This window comes from Crinia signifera, chromosome 4 (assembly GCF_055691185.1).
Source record: "Crinia signifera chromosome 4, ASM5569118v1, whole genome shotgun sequence".
Classification (NCBI taxonomy): Eukaryota; Metazoa; Chordata; class Amphibia; order Anura; family Myobatrachidae; genus Crinia; species Crinia signifera.
This window is the reverse complement of record NC_139220.1, coordinates 161,167,836-161,192,371: the sequence shown is the minus strand read 5'-3', so window position 1 is coordinate 161,192,371 and position 24,536 is coordinate 161,167,836. Positions and strand designations below refer to the sequence as shown.

At 43.5% G+C, this 24,536-nt stretch overlaps 2 protein-coding genes across 4 annotated transcripts in view; one reads left to right on the top strand and one right to left on the bottom strand.

Moving 5' to 3' along the window:
• The window catches only part of MLC1 (modulator of VRAC current 1), a 50,382-nt gene that overhangs the window by 16,434 nt on the left and 9,412 nt on the right, over nucleotides 1-24,536 (bottom strand). For 2 of the 3 annotated variants that reach the window (XM_083182896.1, XM_083182897.1), the window contains exons 4-9: nucleotides 22,317-22,370; nucleotides 21,718-21,819; nucleotides 19,022-19,123; nucleotides 12,184-12,255; nucleotides 9,177-9,293; nucleotides 2,176-2,232 (exon numbers count right to left, since the gene is read on the bottom strand). In XM_083182896.1, coding sequence (XP_083039022.1) covers nucleotides 2,176-2,232; nucleotides 9,177-9,293; nucleotides 12,184-12,255; nucleotides 19,022-19,123; nucleotides 21,718-21,819; nucleotides 22,317-22,370 — 504 coding nt within the window. Of the gene's footprint in view, nucleotides 1-2,175; nucleotides 2,233-9,176; nucleotides 9,294-12,183; nucleotides 12,256-13,310; nucleotides 16,507-18,130; nucleotides 18,578-19,021; nucleotides 19,124-21,717; nucleotides 21,820-22,316; nucleotides 22,371-24,536 lie in introns of those variants that run through there. The other variant, XM_083182895.1, reaches the window with a different exon arrangement.
• On the top strand, nucleotides 14,562-17,205 carry LOC146074599 (uncharacterized). Its single transcript, XM_083182900.1, has 3 exons — nucleotides 14,562-14,762; nucleotides 15,227-15,648; nucleotides 16,565-17,205. The coding sequence occupies exons 1-3, from the start codon at nucleotides 14,708-14,710 to the stop codon at nucleotides 17,108-17,110; spliced, it is 1,023 nt and encodes a 340-aa protein (XP_083039026.1). The 5' UTR covers nucleotides 14,562-14,707; the 3' UTR covers nucleotides 17,111-17,205.

Sequence of the window (24,536 nt, the reverse complement as noted above, 5' to 3'; positions counted from 1 at the left end):
TTACTTTCTCTATTTTTTTATTTTTGAAATGTAATTTCATGGCTGTTCATGTTCTTTGGGGGGCAAATTACCCTGGAACCAAACGTTCCAGTTTCACTGGACCAAAATCATTCAAAGCCCACTCAAAAGTTCTTCAATATGATACTTGTCTCATGTAAATGGGTCAGTTGGTTCCGAAGATATAGCCGGTTAAATGAGATAACTGGTTAAAGGGGGGAGGGGTGGTTTTCTCTCCCCCTCACACCAGAAAATGCAGGGACTAGGCTGGTGTAAAAGGGGCCAACCTGGGTATGCATTTTCTGGTGTGAGAGGGGTATTATTTCAAATAGCGGGGACCTGCAGTGCTCTGAATACAGCCAGGCTCTGCCACTGTCAGTGGCTATCACTTCTGCCTGGTGGCAGCTGTCCCCCATTTGCCGCAAGCATGTATTCCCCCTTGGAAATGAGCATGTAATCCCCCATGGCAATGAGCATGGAACCTCTGGCAATGAGCATGGAACCCTTGGCAATGAGCATGTAGATAAGCAGCACTTATGTAGCATAATTTTTAATAGGCATTATGGTGTTTGGCATAATACATAATGGACATAATGGTGTGTAACTTAACGTGTAATGGACATTATGGTGTAAATGTTTAATGCGCGCCTTTGGCAGGCAATCCCTGTTTATGAAGCTTATTGTGAATTTTGGCTCAATCCATGTGGCATTATGTGAATTTTGGCTCAATCCTTGTGGCATTATGTGAATTTTGGATCAATCCTTGTGGCATTATGTGAATTTTGGCTCAATCTGTGTGGCATTATGTGAATTTTGGCTCAATCTGTGTGGCATTTTATGAATTTTGGCTCGTTCCGTGTGGCATTATGTGAATTTTGTCACAATCCATGTGGCATTATGTGAATTTTGGCTCATTCCATTTGGCACATTTGTAATGGGCAAGTATAATGGGATCTAGTATTTTGTTGCATAATATGTAGAAGTTGTATATGGTGTGGTACACTACACACAAGGACACGCCCCCTGTTGAGTGGCCAAACCCCCTTTTTCCAGAGCGCGCCTTCGGCGCGCGCACAACTACATCCTTCACTTTTGTCGCCACGTTGGGCCTGTGTACTTTAAATGCCAGGGCCTATTTTTAATCCCATTCCCACCCTCTCTCTGCCACTCTCTTAGCATGTACACTGGCACGACTAACACCGCCCCTCCCCCACCCAAACCCTCTTTTGTCATGGTGCCCCCCCTGTCATTTTATCCTGGATCCGCCCCTGGCTTGTGATTGGCTGGAGGTTTGGGGGTTCCAGTTACTCCTGTTCATAGTTATTTAACAGTGACCCTTCATAGAGAGCCGTGAATCACTATTATGGGGATACACTACCCTCATTTAGACCAGTGGTTTTCAAACTTGGTCCTCGAGACCTCAAACTGTTAACAATATCTAGATCACCTAGCAGGTGCTCAGGTGTATTCATTACTGACACATTTTAAAAGATCCATAGGAGTTAATTATTTCACTTGTGAAAACATGAAAAATTCAGGGACCTGACTTTGAGAACCTATCATTTAGACTATGACAGGTCCATGAATTTGTTTTACAAGATATTTCATTTTATATTTAATAAAGCAATGAACAAGAGTTTGGGGAGTTTTTCCACAGTTATAATTGGAATGTTAAAGATGCAGCCTCAATGGTCGTGATTTTGTTAACTATGCATCTAGCAATTGAAAGACAAGAGCATCACAGAATGCAGAGGTTGTGGTCCTCTTTGTGGGCATCTGCTCCACCATTCTGGACCTATTCTTCATGATAACATTCCCATTCATGCCCAGGATCTCACTATAGTGCACATGCAGCTAGGCTGTTTAGCATTTGGGCTTGCTGACTTTTTTTATGACTTAATATAAAGTGCTCACAGTATACGACTATATAGTACAGTATGTCATAAACCACATACAATAACTGCACTATAGAATGCAATTTATACAACCGTTGCCAAGCAATGAAAACAGTGTTGTAAATCATACTAGCATATAAAACTAAAAATTGAGCATAATTTAAAAAAACTTGCTTCTATTTTAAATGTATTCCTCTCTGTGAATATCAAACACTAAAATAAATAAACAAGTAATTATAATTTAAGTAGAATATTAAGGTTTAGTTTCTTATCAAATTCTTACCAAGCATTTACTTGGGTATTCCGATGCAACATGGCTGGCAATGGCACTTGGGAAACACTGAAAACAAACATATGGTTCAGGTTAATCATATACACAAGTATATTGATGATTCACAATTATCAGATCATCGATATATATGTCTAGTGTTTGTTTGTGTATCTCCGGAACACTGCCATCTGTTGGTAGCGAGTGAAACTACATCTCTTTCTCTCTCACACAGCGCACAAACACAGAGGCAATCACAAAGTAGCATACTAGATTCCGAAGTATTTGCTTTGAGTGTGTTTACAAGTATATTATACAGATTAATCTTTCCTTGTCTTTGCTAGCGATCCGCCAGCAACATGCTGCTGGCGGATCGCCTGCAACACGGCGAACACGGCGCCGATATCTGACTGTGACGCGCGTGCGTCCCCCACGCACGCGCGTCACAGTATCCGGGCAATGGGGCGGCGAGGCGGACGCATTACTGTCCGCCTCCCGCTCGAGGGGCAGGGGGGGGACCCGAGGAGGCTACGGGGGGGTGCGGTCGCCCGGTGTGGGCACCGGGCGACCGAGGGCAGCACTGTCGGAAGGGGACGCGCGCGCACCTCGTGCGCGCGCGTCCCCTTCCGGCATACAGATGGCGGCGGGGCAGGGGATGGCGATGGCGACGCCATCGCCATCCCCTGCAAAGATGAATCCCGCTACATCTGTATGTATCACAAGTGCTGCTCATTTCAAGCTACAAAACTGATCTCTAAGTTAATCAGTGATGTATACAGTATACTGTATATGTATACAGTATACTGTATGTGCTATGCTTCTAGCAAGCCTGTGTCATGGTGGCCATAGAAATGTTGTGTGCCTGATCATATGCTGGTTCTTACTTAGGAAAAGTATGTTTATTAATCACCTTCAACTACTCTCGTTCCCCATAACCTGACGGTTATTATTTCTATTGCGCCACCAGTCCACTCCACAACAATTTCCAATAGGGGTCATGCAGTTAGAAACACCACAAACTGAAGGCAGCACGAATAAACCATTAAAACATAATTTAAAACAAAAGGAGACATAAACAGGGAGCGCATATGACACGCACAACTACAAATATTACACGAGTCTCACAAATAGTTATTTTATCAAGTAAATCCAAATGTAAAAAGAATATATGAAAGGCTCTTAAACTTTGTACACAGCTGTAGCTTGCCCAGATGACATCTTTGCAACAAAAAGACCTGGACATAAAAGGGTCCTATTTGAGTATACAGAAACAGTGCTCCTGAACGTAACTCTAGAATACAGAAAAGGTGTTTGGAACTCAAAAATAAAAAACCCCCCTCTTTTTGAGGATCATGTATTTTAGCTGCAAGATCGGGCAAGCCTGTAACCACATATAACTTTGCCTCTGCTTGGTTCTTCCTGTTGTTTTGAGTTCAAAAACCTATTGCATCTCCTGTTACCGATATGTAGATTTTGTTACACTACTCCAGCTCATTTGTTTAACTCTTTGGGGTCGATCCTATTATTTGCGAACGGTGCGTGGTGCCGTTCCAATGTGTTTAAATGCCGGCAACGGCACCCGATTTAACCCAATCGCGCACCCTTCATAGGCCCGAATTCGCTTAAAATTGCTTGCAAAATTACTTTTGATTTACAAAAGTTGTGTATCTACCTGATACTGTAATTGTTATATATAGCACTATTGTAATTAAAATGTTAAAACTCAAATAAAATGTGTTTTTAGGTGAATTCCGTCCTCCGTAAGGTGCGCCAGGTGCCGTGATGACTCGCACTCGTGAATCTTCCACGGCTAATAGGATCGTTTCCTTTGAGTGAATTTGTCAAAATAGGTGTGAAAATTGCCAAGCAAACATGTATTCATCATAATGCCTTGTAATGTTGGCACTCAAAGGGTTAATATAGGTACTTATTGATCCACCTTCGTATGTGATACAGAATATATGCTCAATAAGTTACTAATTTACAATGTTCAAGCAATATGGGTGATATTAAAATTCTCACAGGTTAACAGACATTTTGAAACACAGACAAATCACAGCAGAGAAACTCATAAAAGGAATGAGTCTTTATTCCAAGAAGATTGGACCGGGACACCTCCAGCGGATATCTTTACATCTAGTACATCTATATTTGGCCCCCACTGGACCTCCCAATTACCACAAACATCAGGATCCCCCCTCCATCTACAGGTCCTATCATTGGACCGGGGATACCTTCACAGTTACTTTGGAACACGACTCAATTCGGAGGTTACCATTGGCCTATAAGTTGACTCTACACGGGGAGACTGACTGACCAGAGCAGGTTATATAATCATTTACCACCAATCAGGTCTCAGTGTTTTTAATATATGCATATCCATGTTATCAATTTTAATTTGTGCTTATTCTTATAATAAATCTGTATTTAATAGAATTTTTTGAATCATTATTTGAGCGCTGCATTCCTTTTTTTTGTTTCTTTATTCCAAGAAGGGCTGCCCAATACAAATGAAATACGCAGCCCCCCCACATACCCTCGGCCCCACCTACTGCAAAGATGTTGAGCCATATTGTACACAGCATATACTATGAGCCCCCCACCCCCCTCAGTAATAAATGTATACCACCATAGCCCAGACATCCCTATATGCCGTCCCTCATACAACTGTCCAGTATGTAGTAGGCATCCCAAAAGATGCTCACAATACTAGAGGCGGAATCCCGCTTGGTCAAATGTTGAGAATGTAAAACTTTAAGGGGTGTGATGTGCTGTTGCCACAATGTTGTAATGCCGGCAAAGGCGACACAATCTTGCTTACTTCACATGCTTATTTCAGCCAGATTTCGCTCAAAAGTGCTAGCTACTATAAGAATTCCCACCACCGTAAAGTACACCTGCTGCCACAATAACTCGCACCCACAAGATCATCGCCACTAATTGGACCAACCCCTAGTTAGAAGGGTTAGCTAAAACATACCCAACCTCAACTGTTTATCTTCTACTACTCCAATTACAGCCCTGCAACCCTTGCTCCTTTGCTAAACAGGTAACAACATATATATATATATATATATATATATATTCTTGAGTTACAATTTCCTTAAAGCTAACTGATTGGATCACATCAGTACTCCATTAATGCTATACATTTCCTTTTATTCTGAGATGTACTGACACCTAGTGGTGTCTGAACACTATACAGTATATTATTGAAAATTATAATTGTTGATACTGTAATGCTCTCGAATACTAAAAATGAATGTGAAATTTCTGCTTCTAGACAACATTCTATTCCCTAAACCAGGGCAACTCCAGTCCTCGAGAGCTACCAACAGTTAACGTTTTCCATGTCTCCTCACAAGTGAAGTAATTAGCGACACCTGTGGATCTTTTAAAATGTGTCAGTCAGTAATGAGTGCACCTGTGTACCTGTGAGGTGAGCTGGAAAATGTGAACTGTTGGTAGCTCTCGAGGACCGGAGTTGGATACCCCTGTCCTAAACCTTGATAATGATGCCTATAAAAGTAAAAATGACAATGTTTTAGCAACTGCACAATTATATGTAAATTGCGCATGTATATGTTTCATATTGCACAGTGCACCAAAGTTTAAAAATGATGCAATGTTTTTGAGGCATGTCAGTGAATCCATACTCAAGCAATGTGTGTCTGATGTCTCTGTTGAGGCTGCAATACTGTGTGGCTATTGTTTTATTCAAGCTGACGATTATGGAAGAATCTGCGTGTGCGCTGGGGATGGACACTCAGGGCCTTATTCTAGTTCACTCTTTCTGACAAAATCCTTCTTAGATGGACAAAACCATGTGCACTGCAGGGGGGCAGATGTAAAATGTGCAGAGAGAATTAGATTTGGGTGAGTTATTTTGTTTCTGTGCAGGGTAAATACTGGCTGCTTTATTTTTACACTGCAATATAGATCTCACTTTGAAGTAAAACCCCACCCAAATCTAATTCTCTCTGTACATTTTACATCTGCCCCCCTGCAGTGCACATGGTTTTGTCCATCTAAGAAGGATTTTGTCAGAGAGCGTGAACTAGAATAAGGCCCTCAGTCACTGTGCCTTTGCAATGGCTCCGCTGGGTGTTTTTTTGCTATCCAGGGCTGCTGGGTTGTGAATATCCTCAATACGCATATCCTCAATGCGCACAATCGCATCTCATAGCATCCATTAATGAATCAAGCCAGATATTAATAATACTGTAAAGGCTTTATGTGACAGGTCCAAATTACATGATTTTTTTTTTTTTTTTTTTAATACAAAAATCAAGAAATAATTGTGGATTGGTGCACATTTCTAATAAAAATGGACCTAAACTTCATTCGGAGATGGAAGCAGTGCACATCACGCCTGCATCTTTGTATTACCCTAACCCGTCCCTAAACTCTGACAGGCTGTCTCTTAGGGAACACCGTATGCAACAACGCAGGACCCATTCTGCACATGCACAGAACAGGTCCTATGCGCTCCGGACACTCCATCATCGGAAATGAAAGCAAACCCCAATTAGAGGAACCAAAGCGGTGCCTTGAATGTGATATGTTTTATCGAATAGGAATACATAAGTATTTGACCATTTTTATTTTAATTTATTCGATTTTATAGGTTATATTATTTTTCGATTCTGAAATGAACATCCAAAGCCGAATAAGAAACCACTACTCAAAATCGACACAAATCTAATTTAATACTGATATAGATTTTGAAATTGAATGCTAGTTAATGAACTATTTGTACGGTGAAAAAGAAAATGTATTTGATTCAATTTAAATCGACCTTAAATTCAAATACAAAATAACACATTTGTTATCTCCCTTAAACTCCCTTCAAGTTCTGGACAAACATGCTAGCTGGATGACTGGTACAAAGAGCCCCACACTACAAGAAGAGCATGCGCTGAAGCACAGGTTTACACAAAATCTTTTTCTTTTTTTTAATATATACAATATTGAACCATGACCAAACTGAAATAATCATTTACTGCAATATACAGATTGCTCATTCTTCATGTTGAGCATTCTCTACTTACAACTGCATAAGAAAACTTTCGGTACTTATGTAGTATCTGGGCGCCCGATTTTTTGATTGTATGCCTTAAGTTAAGGCATACAATCAGATGCGATGCGATGCGATATCGCATCGCATCGCATGCGACCATCGGATGCGATGCGATGACCCGATTTTTCCATAGGAATCAATGTTAAAATTAGTCCATTTTAACATGGAATTCAATGGGAAAAAGGGGTCCTTTTCATACCCCTACTATCCAAGTGGGCATGGAGTTGGATATAAACCTGTGGCGAGCGTAGCGAGCCACCGAGCCCGAAGCGTGGCGAGCGAAGCGAGCCCCGCGCGGGGACGGTATTCTGTGTCCCCTCGCGGGGCTCGCTACGCTCGCCACGCTTCGGGCTCGGTGGCTCGCTACGCTCGTCACAGGTTTATATCCAACTCCATGCCCACTTGGATAGTAGGGTTATGAAAAGGACCCCTTTTTCCCATTGAATTCCATGTTAAAATGGACTCAGTCCATTTTAACATTGATTCCTATGGAAAAATCGGGTCATCGCATCGCATCGCATCGCATCCGATGGTCGCATGCGATGCGATGCGATGTACCCGATCCGACCCGATTTCTAAATCGGGCGCCCAGATACTACATAAGTACCAAACTTTCTACTATAGTTGGTCATGGGGGCTCATACAGTCATTTCAAGTTTGAGGCATGCAGTGCTAGAAATTTATCTCACATTCTTATTAACCCTTTGAGCAGTGGCGTAGCCAATTAATTTGAACCCCCCTGCCGCAAACTGCGCCTCCCCCCCCCCCAGGGTTAACAAACAAAGTGCCCCCCCAATCCCGGCTCTCCCGGCTCCTGCTGCTAATAAAAAGTAAGACTCAGAAAATGGCTGCCCACCTAATGCAGACAGTTTTTGAGGATGCTAGGGGAGACGGCGGCCTCCTCTAGCAACCTTTAAAAATGGTCAGCCATTTTCTGAGTGTTACTTTTTATTACCGTAGCAGCTGGAGCCACACCTTCTCAGCGCCTCCCCGCCACCGCGGGGGCTGCATGGCTATAGTTACGCCACTGCCTTTGAGTGCCAAGTGAATTTGTCAAAATACAGAAGGTGTGACAATTGCCAAGGAAACATTTTTACTCATCATAATGATCTGTAATGTTCACCTTATATAGGAAATACAGGGTGACATTTAATAGAAATTCAGAAAGTGAGAGATTTGGTAATAAATCTCCAGTTTTTTAAAAAGCGACAATCATTTACACTTCAAAACCGGTTTTATTTTACAGTGTAAATGATTTAAAAAAAAACCCTGAAGATTTCTTTCCAAATCTCTCATCCAATTAAATTTTACCCATAATCTTTTTGTACACAATTTTTTTTATTTTAATTTATACTGTATAACAAATGTGAGTGACGCTGGCATTTTTACCTAGTATTTTTCACATCTCTTACAGAGATGTTTACACTCATATTTTGCACATCTCCCACAGAGATTTTGTAATTTTTAGTGGATATTTTTCATCTCTCTCACAGAGATGTTGGCATTCAAAGGGTAACAAGTCATCATAAACCGGATTAGGCAGACCATTTAAAATTACCGGCAAGACATATTTATTATCCTATAATAACATGCAGTGAAGTTATTTGATGCTATATGATTTCCAGCAGAGAAGAAAGGAAATCTGAGCTTAGCAACAAATAAAATAACAGAACATAATGTACACTAGACATCTTTAGCTAAAGCTAGTGGTTACAGGTATGTGCAATAAACAGAAAGGTTGCATCGGTTACAAAGCAGGGCAAGATTTAGGTCTGTTTCTGATCATTTAGTAACTCATTGGAGATTTTAATCATGTTGACCAAGCTTGGATCATGTAGCCTAGGCATGCAGGTGTCACAGTACATTTAGCTTTAACAAAAGCTGCCTGTTATGGATTTAAGCTTTACAAGAAGATTCATGTTGTTCATATACTTACAGCTGCTAGTACCCAAAATATGGACACATATAAATAAGGGCTGTTTAATAGGGCATCAATATGTAATGCTATTACACCTCCAAACAATGCAGAAATTCCCACAACCACTTCAACAATCTGTAAAACATAAAGGAAATAAAGTAGTTATGTTTTTTATCTAATATCACAAAAAAAATGGCAAAAGAGAAAAACAAAATAAAAGTAAATAAATAGTAAATAAATTAGTAATAAAAAGTAAATAAATAAATTTGAAAGATAAAAGTAGTAATAAAACAATAGTATAAAGAGATGATATGACCTCTGTTATGCAGTCACATGACGATGGAATGAATGAGAAGCCCTGATGTAGACTATCCACTACACAATAAGGCTTAATAAGACAAAATACAGGCAGTCACTACCAGGCCCGCCATTAGGAATTTTGTGGCTCATTTCCACTCCAGGCCCCCCTCCTCACTTGACTTAGCGTAACCTGGCTCCTGCTCCCCCATCACCTCTTCTGCTGAGCTGCAGCCCAGAGGTCCCTGAGAGCAGGCTTCTTCAAATCAGGATGGCGGCAATCAATTAAAATGCAGCACCGGCTGGTGAGCTAATCAGAGCTTGCATACTGGCAGCCACTCTGGTTGGCTGCGGTACACAAGCTCTGAAAGCCGGTGCAGCATTTTAATTGGCCGCCGGCATCCTGAGTTGACTAAGCCTGTGCTCCTGGACCTGCTTTTTTCAGTGCACTGAGAGCAGCGGAGGCAGTCGGGGGGTTGCGGTGGGCAAAATTAGCTGCCCGGGCCCTTCCAGAGGCTGGGGCCCAGGACAGCTGTACCTACAGCACCCCCCTATTGGCGGCCGTGGTCACTACAAAGCACATATTGAAAGCAAGGGCTTAACATATAGGTGTAATTAAATATCATCCCCCTGTAATCAGAATCTGGACTGCACGATTTGGCTCCTACAATGGCTAGTATGGCAGCAAGGGGAGACGGCTCAGCTGGCTAATGTTTCACAGGCAATGGGGTAAAAGGCAATGTCAACTTGCATCATGATGTACAGACAACCATCACCATTAAACAGCAATAGTTGAAATCCGTGCATACATTCCAAGTGCAAGGCAAAGATAAACCACTCCTCACATCTGGCAATGTACGATTGAGAGTTCATTTATACCCAATACCGATGCTATTTGCACTCCGATTCATTTGGTCACATGAATTATATTTCAGCCTCTTCCCATCAAATGTAACACCAGCCTGCTTGTTTCCAACCGTGGAGGTTTCTGTAATACTGTGGATGCAATTATCTGGTATAGTTTTGATGCATCCATCCTCTTATGTAAAGCTGGCCATACATCTACAGATTTATTATCAGATCTGGCTGGTTGGAACAAAAACCTGGAAACTTATGGGAGCAAATGACAGTTGACCATTTGCTTTGAAATGCTGGAAAACTGACAAAAGCGGTCATTCAGATAGTACCAGATTTTGGTTCCAACCAGCCACATCGGATAATTAATCTTTTGATCTATAGCTAGCTGTAATGCCAGTACTAGAGAAATCATAGTCACAGCATTAATTCCCAAGTGAGAGTTTGTTTATTTTTTTTAATCAAGACATTAATAGAGAAATGAGAACAACTCTGTATTTTCCTTAACCTTTAAGCATCCATGATAATTAATTGTTCTTAAATTCTTTATACAGCAAATCCATCCAATGCCCAAAATGCTTAAGCAGTCGTCACACATTGCACAGAGTATTTACCAGTGTGTTAGAAAGGCGGTCTAGAGAGCCAATGGATTCCACACCTAACTAGGGTATGATCACTTATATCATTAAAATCACACCTATAGGTCGTTGTACTAAATTGTGATAATCTGTGTTAAATGTGTGCGACTGTAACATAGCAATATAACTGGCACAATTTCCATGGGCTACAGTCACTAGGTTGACAAGCATTAGGTTGACATGCATGAAGGTCGACATGACTGAAGGTCAACAGGGTCATTAGGTTGAGTTTTTTGATCCGACATGTGCCAACAGGCGTTATTTCATGCCCTACCATCCAATAGGGCATGGTGGGAGAATAAAACAGTGTGCCCGAAGCATGGTGAGCGCAGCGAGCCATGCGAGAGGTCACGGTGCTACGTTTCAGGGTCCATGGCCACTGTGTCGACATTCGGTACAAAAAAAGTGAAAAACCCCATGTCGACCTAATGCTTGTGACGACCTAACCCATGTCGACATTTAGTCATGTCGGCTGGTATGCATGTCGACCTAGTGGTGTCGACCTAGTTGCTGTCTATCCTATGTTCCATACCCATTTCCAACACATCAGTTGGACATCAAAGCATCACACCTGGATTGTACATTTATGTGCATCCATCTAGTTCTTCATAGCATAGTGCTGCTACATAGAGAATTTAGCACATCGCTAATTTAGGCACATTTTTATGAACAATTGCGATTTATTAGAAATAATAGCAGAATTGTGTCTCTTCAGAGAACAGATACTGGTGTCTATTGAACCACACCTGCAGATCTTTGTACTGAAATGCAGAAGTCAGTGCTCCAGGCTTATAACAAAGATGCAAATACACAATACATCAATATAAAGGCATAGTTCAGCTCACACCAGCTGATAATCAGAGGATCATATTCACTGTGCATGGAGGAATGGTCATGACAATATAGTATTTAATAGCTTGTCACACATTAAACCGCATTAAGTAAAGGTCTAAAAAGGGTGCCCACAAACACATTTTGAAAGTGTAATGCCACAGTGAAACATTACATAGTAGTATGCCACGCTGTGGTGTACATACCAGCATGCCATGCCAGGCTCTAGATTGCAGATTGCCACCCAGCATATCTAATGTGTTATAGATTGTATTGGTAAAAGTGCAATGCATGAAATACGTGGTGATAATATCCATTTTCCCTGAAGTAACAGAAGCTATTATATCCCCACATATAACTCATTTTATAGAAATCATGTATCATTGAAAGATATTGTTTCTTACAGAAAAAAACTTTATCATTCGGACAGGAAAATGGACATGTCTTAGACTATTTGAGCTTCCGCATGATGTGCCCTATAGGAAGAAAGTATAATTAATGAAGTAATCTGTGACACGAATAATACAACAAAGCATTGCCAAACACTACAGGAAAAGACCTGTACAAACACGCTACTTCTCGCACCTACTGTAGTTCTTACATCTCAGGCACAATTCTGTTCAAGTCAGTTTCTGCATGTCCTGCAGATGCCCGCATTTACCATGTAACCCGATCTGTATTATTATAGTGTCTGTCACTTATTTCAAGTCATTTTAAATTCATATTAACCACTTGAGTTGCATGGCCGGAAATTTTCCGGGCTCAGTTGCGCTGCCACAGCGGGCTGTCCCGTAAAATTTCCAGGCATACCACTTTGCAGTAGGTGCGCACCAGCGGAGCACCACTGGTGCACTACCTTTAGGGGTCACCCCCCCTCCTGTCGCCCCCCCCAGCGATCGTACGCCGGAGCTCCACTGCCACCATTCACTATTTGCATCAGTGATGTAGGCGGCAGGCTCGGGGATGGCCGGCGCAGCTCGGGGGGACTCGGGAGCACTCAGGAGTACAGGCTCCCGAGTCCTCCTGAGCCACCACAGACATCCCAAGGAAAGCTCTGGTGTACAAACGCCGGAGCGGAGGTGAGGGGGGGACCTTTCTGCATCCTGCGGTGGGTTTTGCTGGGGCAGGACAAACCTGCCCTGGTAGGTTTGTAATGCCCCAGCAAAACCCACCACTCACGGGGTTAAACTAATGACGTCTTGTGCCATCTTGCTTGTTTTGTTCATCTGTCTTTTCTCAAATGATAGCAAAACATTCATATTAAACCCACAGCACACTACTTTAACATCTTTACAATCATTTTATTTAGAAAATGGTTTTAAGAGATTGACTGCGTATGCGCACAGCTTATATTAGGCCTGTGCAAGGCCATTCTGTGAAAAAATCCTGCTAATTTTTTTTTTACTGCTGGCCGTACACAAGTTGACAGGACGCCAGTGTATGTGGGTGGTAACCATCCACTTTCTGGAAGTGTCAGGGAAGACCCAGGCGTACAGTACCTAGGCATTTGAAGGAAAGTCTTGTGATGTCCGGACCTGATCAGCCTGTTTCTATTGTAGCCACCAATTAAGTCCTGGACTGGAAAAATAATTTGATGGTGAGCATCTGCATATGGATTTTCTGCTAAATTATCCTATCAGCATAATTTTCGCAAGCCATTCACAAGCCTTACACATTGATAAACAGGCTTGCAGAGGGCGGGATTTCACTCAGGCTCTGCAAATTAGCAGCCCAGCGATCAGCTCTGAATAACCCCCAATATACTGCACAATTTTACCTAACAATTTAGTGAATGAATAATGTGTAAGCCCACCCAATACCTGCCGCCACAGCAAGCATGTGACAAATACTGAAGCGGGAACACTAAGGGGCCGTACACACCAGGACGATTTGGCATAAAAACCTCCGATTTCGATGGGTCGTACGAGCGTTTGCTATAGATTGGTGCAAAATCTTTTGTTTTAAGCCCACAATTCCGATCCGATGCGCGTACCCGCCGGTCGTAGGTCGGATTGAAGATCCTACCTACTGCAGTAAAGATCTGTCAATCCGACCTCAGATTGGGGGCTGATTGTATGCAGATTGCGAGATGATCGTGTGCACTTGCCTCGTCAGACCGTCGTCAGATCCTGCTTGTTTATACTCATTTCCTGGTCACTCCCTCCGCAGCCATTTTGTGAGACTCGTGGATGGTACAGGATAGCAGACGGAGGATCCTGGATCACAGCCAAATTGAAGACAGGTATTTGGACCTTCCCTACCCACCAATGCATTAGCTGCCCACCAATGCATTAGCTGCCCACCGCTGGCCACCAATGCATTAGCTGCCCACCGCTGGCCACCAATGCATTAGCTGCCCACCGCTGGCCACCAATGTATTAGCTGCCCACCAATGCCCACCAATGCATTAGCTGCGCACCAATTACCCCCCAGTGCATTTGATGCCCACCAATGCAGTGCAGTGATATATCTGTGTGTGTCACTCCCTCCGCAGCCATTTTGTGAGACTCGTCGATGGTACAGGATAGCAGTGACGGAGGATCCTGGAGCACAGCCAAATTGAAGACAGGTATTTGGACCTTCCCTACCCACCAATGCATTAGCTGCCCACCAATGCATTAGCTGCCCACCGCTGGCCACCAATGCATTAGCTGCCCACCAATGCCCATCAATGCATTAGCTGCCCACCGCTGGCCACCAATGCATTAGTTGCCCACCGCTGGCCACCAATGCATTAGCTGCCCACCGCTGGCCACCAATGCATTAGCTGCCCACCGCTGGCCACCAATGTATTAGCTGCCCACCAATGCCCACCAATGCATTAGCTGCGCACCAATTACCCCCCAGTGCATTTGATGCCCACCAATGCAGTGCAGTGATATATCTGTGTGTGTCACTCCCTCCGCAGCCATTTTGTGAGACTCGTCGATGGTACAGGATAGCAGTGACGGAGGATCCTGGAGCACAGCCAAATTGAAGACAGGTATTTGGACCTTCCCTACCCACCAATGCATTAGCTGCCCACCAATGCATTAGCTGCCCACCACTGCATTAGCTGCCCACCACTGCCCACCAATGCATTAGCTGCCCACCAATGCATTAGCTGGCCACCAATGCATTAGCTGCCCACCACTGCCCACCAGTGCATTAGCTGCCCACCAATGCAGTGCAGTGATATATCTCTGTGTGTAAATGGTAAATAGCAAAACCACAGCAGGTCATGCTGGAATGTGTAGTTCAACTAAAGCAGGAGTGTCAAGGTTGGCCAACACTGGAATAGATGAAGCTGTGTACACTATCACCTTGTTTACAATAAAAAGGAAACTGGTTGGTGAAACTTAAAACTTTATTGTGATATTAACAAAAGTGAACCTGAAATAAAAGAAGTGTCTTAACAATATATAAACTATAATCATTTAATAATTTTTTTTATCTATTTTCTTATAGACATGTCTCAGGCTCTGGCAAAGGAGCGTGACTTCGTCGAAGCATTTATCGACAAATACAGGGAGTACGAATGTCTTTGGAAGACGAAGTCCAAAGACTACAGTAACAAAATTAAAAGAGCAAATGCCCTGGATGAGTTGGCCAATTTCAGCCGTTCATATCACCCTGAAGCCAATGCGGAGTGGGTGCGGAAAAAAATCCAAAATCTCTGCACTGTGTTCCTAAAAGAGCATAAGAAAATGCAGACCACCAAGAGATCTGGTGCCGGAGCCGGCGACGTGTATGAGACCTCCTTGTGGTACTACAATCTCTTAACCTTCACCCTGAGTCAGGAGGCACAGAGGACCGGACTGTACCTCATGGTGGAGAGTGAGGGGGATGAGGTGTTGCAGACTGTGGATGAAAGTTCCCAACCATTGTCGGTAAGTACAGACCCGGTATTGACACATGTCCTTCCTCATTATTTTTTTGGGCCCGGAGAATAGGTTCAGTCCACACATGTCTTAAATGTGGTTCTCCTGCCAATGGACAGCACCCACTCCATTAAAATAGTCCTTGTACTGGTCTCTAACCTGCATGGCGCGTGTAGTCCCCCTATACTGTTGCGCCGGCGTTTCCACAGAGGATATCTGCACTACCTCCTTTGGCTCCTCTGGGACCTCTGGTGGTGCTGGTCCTGTAGGCCTTTGTGGTCTTTCCTTACGGCGCAGTAAATTGTGCAGGACACAGCACGCCATGACGACCCAGTCTATTTTGTCCACCCTCAGGTTGATGGCAGTATGGAAAATGCGGAAACGGCTTGCCAGGATACCAAACGCACTCTCCACAAGCCGCCGTGCCCTGGAAAGCCTGTAGTTGAAAATTCTTTTGTCGTGGTCCAGGCCCCTTTTGGCATATGGCTTCATGATGTGCTCATGAAGGGCAAATGCCTCGTCTGCCACGAACACAAAATTGAGCCCATGTTTGGTTTCCTGGACCGACGGCAAGTGAAGAGTGTTGGAGGTGAGCCTCTGGTAGAACTTGGTATCCTTCAAAGTTCCACCATCCGAAGCACGCCCATTCCTGCCAACATCCAGGAAGATGAACTCGTAGTTCGCATTAACCACAGCCATTAGAACGATACTAAAGTATCCCTTGTAATTGAAGTAGTAGGAACCACTCTGTGCAGGCTGGTTGATGCGGACGTGTTTGCCATCAATGGCTCCTCCACAATTTGGGAAATTCCATGTCTCTTCAAACTCTGCAGCGATGTTTTGCCAATCCTTCACGCTGGTAGGGAACTGTAGAAATAATAAATAAACTTGATTAATAAATTGAACTTTGTATTTGTTTCCACAGCAACACAGTGCAGAGACAGAACATTCACCGACCCTGGACCTGTCTGGATTGTCGGAGTCTCCAGGAACATCGCAAGGAATATCCACTACACCCACACCGCCACAACAGGCCTGTAAAAAATCGCGCCGCAAGGAAAAGAAAATAGACAACCCAGAGGAGGAATTACTGATACGGGCCGAACAGGTTCTACGTAGGCCTCCCGACCGATTTGATGCTTTCGGGAAATATTTGTCTGACGGCTTACGCCAGCTGAGTCCAACCCAGCAAATGGCCTTTGAACGCATAAGCAGCGAGCTATTGTTTTTTGGCCGTTTAGACCGCCTTACATTTGAATGCAACATAGCTGGCCTTCTTCCTTGCCAACAACCACCAGGGCCTACTCCCCCAGCACCCTTACCAGTCCCTTCCACTTTGCCAAATCAATCTCCACCTGTCCAAGCATCCTCCGCACAACCTTCAACTCCAGCCCGCTATACCCACCTGTACACCTCATTATTGCCTGATTTCACAGGAGAGCAGGACCCTCCGGTTTTACGTGAATTGTAAAACCAATTCTTGCCCTGTTGGTATGGAGCAGTATGACACATGATGCTTGTGGCGCAGATAAAGCCCATGCACACGTGGCGCATGGTGCGGAGCAATGGGGCCGGGACCACTGCTTCTGCACTATGCACCGCGTGTGCATGAAGGTACTTTGATTATCTGCGCCACAAGCACTGTGTGTTCTACTGCTCCGTACCTCTAGTGAGTGCGGCAGTAGGTTTTAAAGCTCAGTTTGTTACAAAATTTTTGACTTGTTATAGCACTTTGGTCTATTTTTATATTATGCGTACCTAATGTTTCTAAAATGACACTTTTGCCATTTGCACATGCATGGAGCAGTATGACACATGATGCTTGTGGCGCAGATAAAGCCCATGCACACGTGGCGCATGGTGCGGAGCAATGGGGCCGGGACCACTGCTTCTGCACTATGCACCGCGTGTGCATGAAGGTACTTTGATTATCTGCGCCACAAGCACTGTGTGTTCTACTGCTCCGTACCTCTAGTGAGTGCGGCAGTAGGTTTTAAAGCTCAGTTTGTTACAAAATTTTTGACTTGTTATAGCACTTTGGTCTATTTTTATATTATGCGTACCTAATGTTTCTAAAATGACACTTTTGCCATTTGCACATGCATGGAGCAGTATAACACATGATGCTTGTGGCGCAGATAAAGCCCATGCTCACGTGGCGCATGGTGCGGAGCAATGGGGCCGGGACCACTGCTTCTGCACTATGCACCGCGTGTGCATGAAGGTACTTTGATTATCTGCGCCACAAGCACTGTGTGTTCTACTGCTCCGTACCTCAAGGCAGAAAAGTGAAATGTTTTAGATATTTTTGGACATGTTATTGCACTTTGGAACAGTTTGCAGTTATGCGTATCAATGGGTTCTATTTTTGTACCATTTGTATTTAATCCAAAAATAAGGAAAACTAAAAATGTGTGGATGTCAAAGTTTGATTTATTTTAATAAAACATTATATGTTTTCACTACAAGTGTGTGGTGTATATTTCCTTACCTTGCAATACTCGTGCTGCAGTACCTTCACGATTGCTTTGCAGGTCTCGGGGATGATGAGGCCCAAAGCTTGCGGGGAGATGAGGGATCCAAACTTCAGGTCAGCCAGAGACCGTCCTGTAGCCAGAAACCTCAGGGTCACCACCAGCCGCTCCTCAGCAGGTATAGCCATGCGATACTTGGTATCTTGCTTCTGGATGTGGGGGGTGACGAGACGCAGCAACTCATGGAAGGTGGCATCATCCAAACGTAAGAAATTCCTATAATCATTGGGATTATTCTCACGAATTTCCAGGAGCAGTGGCATGTGAGAACGAGCCTGACGGCTCAGCAGCCACTGCTTGGTCCAGCATGACCTAGCTCTTCTACGCTGGGCCCTCAGCTGCCTCACCCTGAGCACAGCATAGGAAAGCAGAAAATCTTGCTGGTAAGAATCCATCACTGCAGACTGCATAATGGACACAGGAAAAGCACACTTTGTAATGCCAGGCAAAAACAAAGCAGAGCAAACAGCTATGTACAGCGTTCAGCAGGTATACACCAAGCCTCACTAGTCACAAAGCACAGATCTAAAATGGCTGCAGTTATTTGTACCCCACAACTAGTCCTGCCCATTATTTAAATTTCAAAAACGACAGTCACTGTGCACACACGATGCACCAAAACGACAGTCGGACGACCATCGCAAACGACTCGCGATCGTTTGAAGATCGTAAGTAAAAAATACACCATCTTATGCAAATCGTGAGTCTGGGCCCGGGGGAGCGCTCCCGAGAAGTTCACAGCAAATCGGTTCACGATCGACGCACGATCGTGATCGTTCTGGTGTGTACGAGGCCTTAAACCCTCAGTCACAAAACACAAGGAGAAAAAAGGAATTTTTAATACTTACACTTTTCACAGGATAGCAATGTGCACTTGACCTTGCAGCAATAATTAATGTTGTTGCCATAAGTATTTCCATCAGAGTAAGAAGAATCAAATTGAAATGTATCTAGGCATTAGAAAGTGCAATTATCTTATTACATCACCACGATTGCAGAAACAAGTATTAGAGAGGGCTAGAACAAAGTGAAGGCAGAAAATCTTGCAGGTTTAACAAATATTCAGGTTTCTCTATTCACTATGAGCTAATACCACAGAGCTGTTACTAATGTCTGGTGACTTGAAGACTGCAGTTTAAGGAAGACTGGTTGGTTCAGACCCCAAAATGGCTGCTTCAACTGCCAGCAGGAGTTTGCTATACTAAAAACAGGAAAATGGCTTTCAGAACCCCTCTTCTGAATTATTCTTTATATTATCAGCTAGATAACCTATTTTTATATATTTTATTAAGTGTATTTGTTCTCAATATTGTTTGTATAGCATTCAACAAGGCCCGTAGAAGTGTGAAAATCCCTATAAGGCCGGCAGGGCATATGCGCAACGTGTCAAAATGCGATTTCATCTCGCAAATGCAGTTTGCTCAGCAGCGGAGGGGGGGGGGGGGGGGCAGGTAGCATTAGTGGATGGGTCTATACAACACAGTGGATGTAAGACAAAAAATGGTGACCCTGCATTTGCTTTCGCAGACACGCTGCGCAGGCAGAGGACTAACCCTAGAAATGCATTTCTGAAAATGACTCACATTTCTGGTAGTTACTGGACTTTACATGCTGGACATCTCCCTTCATGCGAGAGAGCATATATTTATATATGTTATAATTTTGTTTTATTTAGAAAAATTGCAACTGAAGCTGAATCAGGCCTTATATATGCAAAATTAATAATACATGGTGGGCTTTTTTTAATCATATCATTTCCCAAATTCAAATATATGTAAAAGCAACATAGTTTGGTCCCAATACATAAATATGATGGAAGTATCCTACATCGGGGACAATTAGAAGTTGTATGTTGGGTCACAGTTTGTGCAAAAAGAATACATTAAATTTAACCCATTCAAGACTGAAACCTTTCTTATCCCTTAGCCTACTTTTCCATTTTTTGGCATGGTCACATCCACATTTAGTTATTAATATCACAATGTTTTTATGCAGTATCCACTTATTGGGTCTACATCATGTTTGTGCATAAATGCAATTGTGATTTTCTAGGCTATGGTGCGGATAATATAATCATGCACCAACAGAGGACACATCTGTGTTTACCGGAGCCAGGATGGGAGAAGCTAATCATTACAATCTGACCATTACCTCTTAATGACTTAATGGCTGTCATTGTCTGGTGGTAAGAGTTTGAAAGAGAAACTTTCTCCTTTTAAATGATACCCCTTTTACACCAAAATCCCTGGTCGAACCCTGGTCTTTGAATACAGGAGTTTCAAGGGTTGGACCCAGCTTCATACCCCATTTACACAGCACTGTGACCCAGGTCTGCGCCGTTTACACTGAACCTGGGTCAGCACTGCTTTTCCCTATGGATGACATTAAAAATGTCCATTTTAGGACTGATAAACTGCCATCCAACCTTCCCTCAATGATTTAAAAATAAAATAAAAATTAAGACATGACAAGTTAGCATTGAAAAATGTTGGTTTGTTTATTTTGTAAAATATTTTTCAAAAAGTTTTATTCAGTGCTCAAGCGCACATAGCGGTATAAAAGTGCAGCATCACCCATGTACTCCCCCCAGCCCCTTCCCCTGCAGTAGCAGACCGAATCTCCCATGTGCTCCCCCCAGCCCCCCCCCCCCCACAAAAAAAATATATATATATATATATATATATATATAAATGATACTGCATCCAAAGATGATTTCTGTGTGCACTGCCTGTATCCTTCCTGCTGTCTTTTGCTACTGCAGCGCACTGGTATCCTTTCAGCACTACCCGGATGTCCCAACCTGGGTTGGGACCATTTACACCGCCCACGACCCAGGTCCAACCAGTGTTCAACCCTGGTCAGGACCTGGGTAGGAGACCAGTGTTACTGGACCTGGGTTGGCCCCTTTTACACCAACGCTGACCTGGGTCCAACCTGGGTTATTCCTTGGTGTAAAAGGGGTATGAGTGTGCCTGTGAGTTTCCTAAAAGTAGAATAGGAGAGATCCTCTACTATATTTGATCTTTAAAATGATTTTTTAGAATAGGGATTTATCATCTGGTCTCATTACCAGACAATAACTATTAAGGGACTCATAGCTTGAAAGAGTCAACTCTTTAAAAATAAATAAATATAAAATGTCTTGGAAGAAATGTCACTTTATAACTGGCTATATGGACTGGCTTACAGTAACCTTGTCCTTTTTAATATGGCAGCTTATCGGATATCAGATACATAATTCAGCACAATTAGGAGCCAATAGCCCCCAATGAAGACCGTGTTAATATCTTTCCCAGCCAATATCAAGTAAATGTGAGGTTAGTAAAATAATTATTCACTAACACTACTGTAATACTACCATGGCATATTTTCCTGCTTTTGACTACATTAACATTATGACACAGCTGGCTACCTATTGTCTTAAACAACATTGTTCAACCCTTTTTGTTGTGTTGCAAAGTTTTGGGTTCAGCAATGTTAGCTTATCCTGAGCATACAGTATGTGTCCAGTGTTTTTATTACTATAATATTCTCCAGCACTTACGTTAATTGCAGTTGGATTAATTGCCAGTTTGCAGCCAAACCATATTAGACAGGTGGTAGTAATAGAAAATGCTGACACAAATAAAATCTGGTAATGAGAAATCTAAAATACAAAATAACAATATGTGATTTTACATTTAGTAAATCAGTGTAGGCAGGAACGTCAGCACAATGTATTCTAGTAGACAAGCATAACAGAGTTTAATATTCATAATATACAACCATATTAAAGCAGAATTTATCTCAGTTTATAAAGTTATTGAATACAGCTAAACTGATAGCTATCGCCATCACCGTCCAGTGCGTGTGCACACGAGATGCGCATGCATGCCCCATTCCTCTGGAAGCGCTGCAGCCCTGTCCCCACTCCCTGCCTGTCCCTGCTCCCTGCCTCTCTCCTCGCTCTGCCCATCTCCCTGAAGCGGAGACGGGCAGGGAAGCACCGTGTCCCCACTCCCTGCCATCCCAACCACCAGCCATGCTGCCAGCTCCACCAGAAACATCACCATGGTGAACTGGCGGCACAGCTGGGAGGAGCTCCATCTGTACATGCTGAAATACAAGAGGAAAACCACAATTTGCAAAAAAAACATGACTTACCACATTGTCTTTGTTCTTTAGTACAGCAAAATATACCACAGCAGCAGGTATACACTGGGAAGTCAAATATATATTTTTATGTCAATCACTGTTCTTTATTGTATAATTAAATATGACAGTAAAATAAGCAGGGCCGGTGCAAGGCACCGGAGCGCCCCAGGCGAGTCGGGCTGGGGGCGCCCCGGTGCCGGGGGGGGTACCTGTCGTTCTGCGCTCTCTCTAATCAAATCTGGCGGCGGAGGCAGCGGGGGTCCCTGCAGTCTATTAAAAATCACGAGCGCTATCCGCCGGGCTATGCGGAAGCGCTTCTAGTGTGAAAACACTGGCAGCACGCTGATTGGCTGAGATCAGCGTGCGCCGTGCTGCCAGAGTTTTCACACTAGAAGCGCTTCCGCATAGCCCGGCGGATAGCGCTCGTGATTTTTAATAGACTGCAGGGACCCCCGCTGCCTCCGCCGCCAGATTTAAATAGACAGGTACAGGTACCCGGGCGGCATTTTCCGCCCTCCAGTGGCCGGCGCCCTAGGCAAATGCCTAGGTTTGCCTAGTGGTGGCGCCGGCCCTGAAAATAAGCCATGCTTGAGTACACAATTTCACCAAAGAATAGGTTCTAACCAGTACAGGATTCCAGTATATCTTAAGGTGTTTATGCTGCAGGGTAAATACTGACTGATTTATTTTTACACTGCAATATAGATCTCACTGTGAAGTAAAACCACACCAAAATCTAACTCTCTCTGCGCAAGTAAAATCTACGCCACCTGCAGTGCACATGGTTTTGTCCATCTAATAAGGAATTTGCCAGAAGGAGCGAACCAGAATAAGGCCCTTAGTAACAATTTCCAGCAAGTGTCAGTGAGTGTCTATGGTTTGCATATGCTTCTTCCACAATAGTGTATAAAACAAGCACAGAAAGGTCATTATTGTTTAGAATGGGAGAATATTCTCAACTACGTAAGAATTTAGGTCTTGTTTTATTACAATTTGTTACAGTACCAATTGTTAATTAAAAAAACAAGGTAGGTCACATAGTAAAATATGCTGGGGTGAATGCGACTCAGCATCTTGGAGAACCTGCATACTGTATATATATATATATGGAATGACAGCACTTACCAGACTTGCTTCTACTGATATATTTTAATGTTCACATATCAACCAGTATATGTTGCATAGTTTACTTGACATCTTGACAGGTGCAGCGGCAGCAACAGTGCACAGCAGCCAAGATAGCAGAGCGGGGAAAGCACTTTTCCAGCCTGGTGTCTCCCTACACTGCATACTCTCCATAGCAGGTGGTGACACACATTGTATATTATAAGTGTGTGTGTGTGTATAATCCTTATCTCAATATAAAGAAAGCACAAATCTGGTATTCTGCAAATGTCCAACATAGCGTACTGGCCTGGGCGCTTGGTCAGACTTCTCTTTTGTCATACAGCGCCGCAGCAGTGACACAGCTTGCTCTGCTCTCCCAAACAGATGTCCCCTGCACCGCTCCACTGTAGCAGCATCTTCATTGTTGTCACAGGCCGCAGGCCTGTTTGCGTCACACCGCTTTCCCCCCAGGTTCAAACATGGGCACAGCCATGTTGACTCCAATCACATGGGACTTCCTAGCCTACCCGCTTCAGACTGTAAACTAGTAACCACATCAACCAATCAAAGCCCAATGAGCTATTCAGCAAATCCATGTCAAATCACCAGTGCTTTGTTGTATCCAGACCAGCTGCATGTCATTGGTGAGCTCCTGTGATCAAGATACCATCTGTCACAATCCTGCCAAAACTCAGTGTGTTTGTCCTGTCTTACCTGCCTGTCAGTCTTGTTTCTCAGCCTGCTGCAGCAAGATCAAGATCTGAGCTTGTAATGAGCACCTGGGTGATTCTGATTCAGCCATTAACTCTGTGGTTACCACTTGAAAGATACAAGTTCCCTGTTGGCCTCATCCAGAGACTGTTCCAGGTGTGGCCATTCCCAATCACCCGGATGGCCAATCAGTGCTGCTCTGAGGGGTTATCCTCCCAGCCCTGCATAGACACTTTGCTTTTGCATTATTGTCAATAACTTGGAAGGAAGCTTCAGCTTGTGTTCCTGCTTAAGCTCTGTGGTATTCCAGTTACCCAGCATTTGTATCCTGCTTCCAAGCATTCCTACACCTGTGAGCTTCCAAGACCCTGCACCAGCATTTCTACACCTGTGAGCTTCCAAGACCCTGCA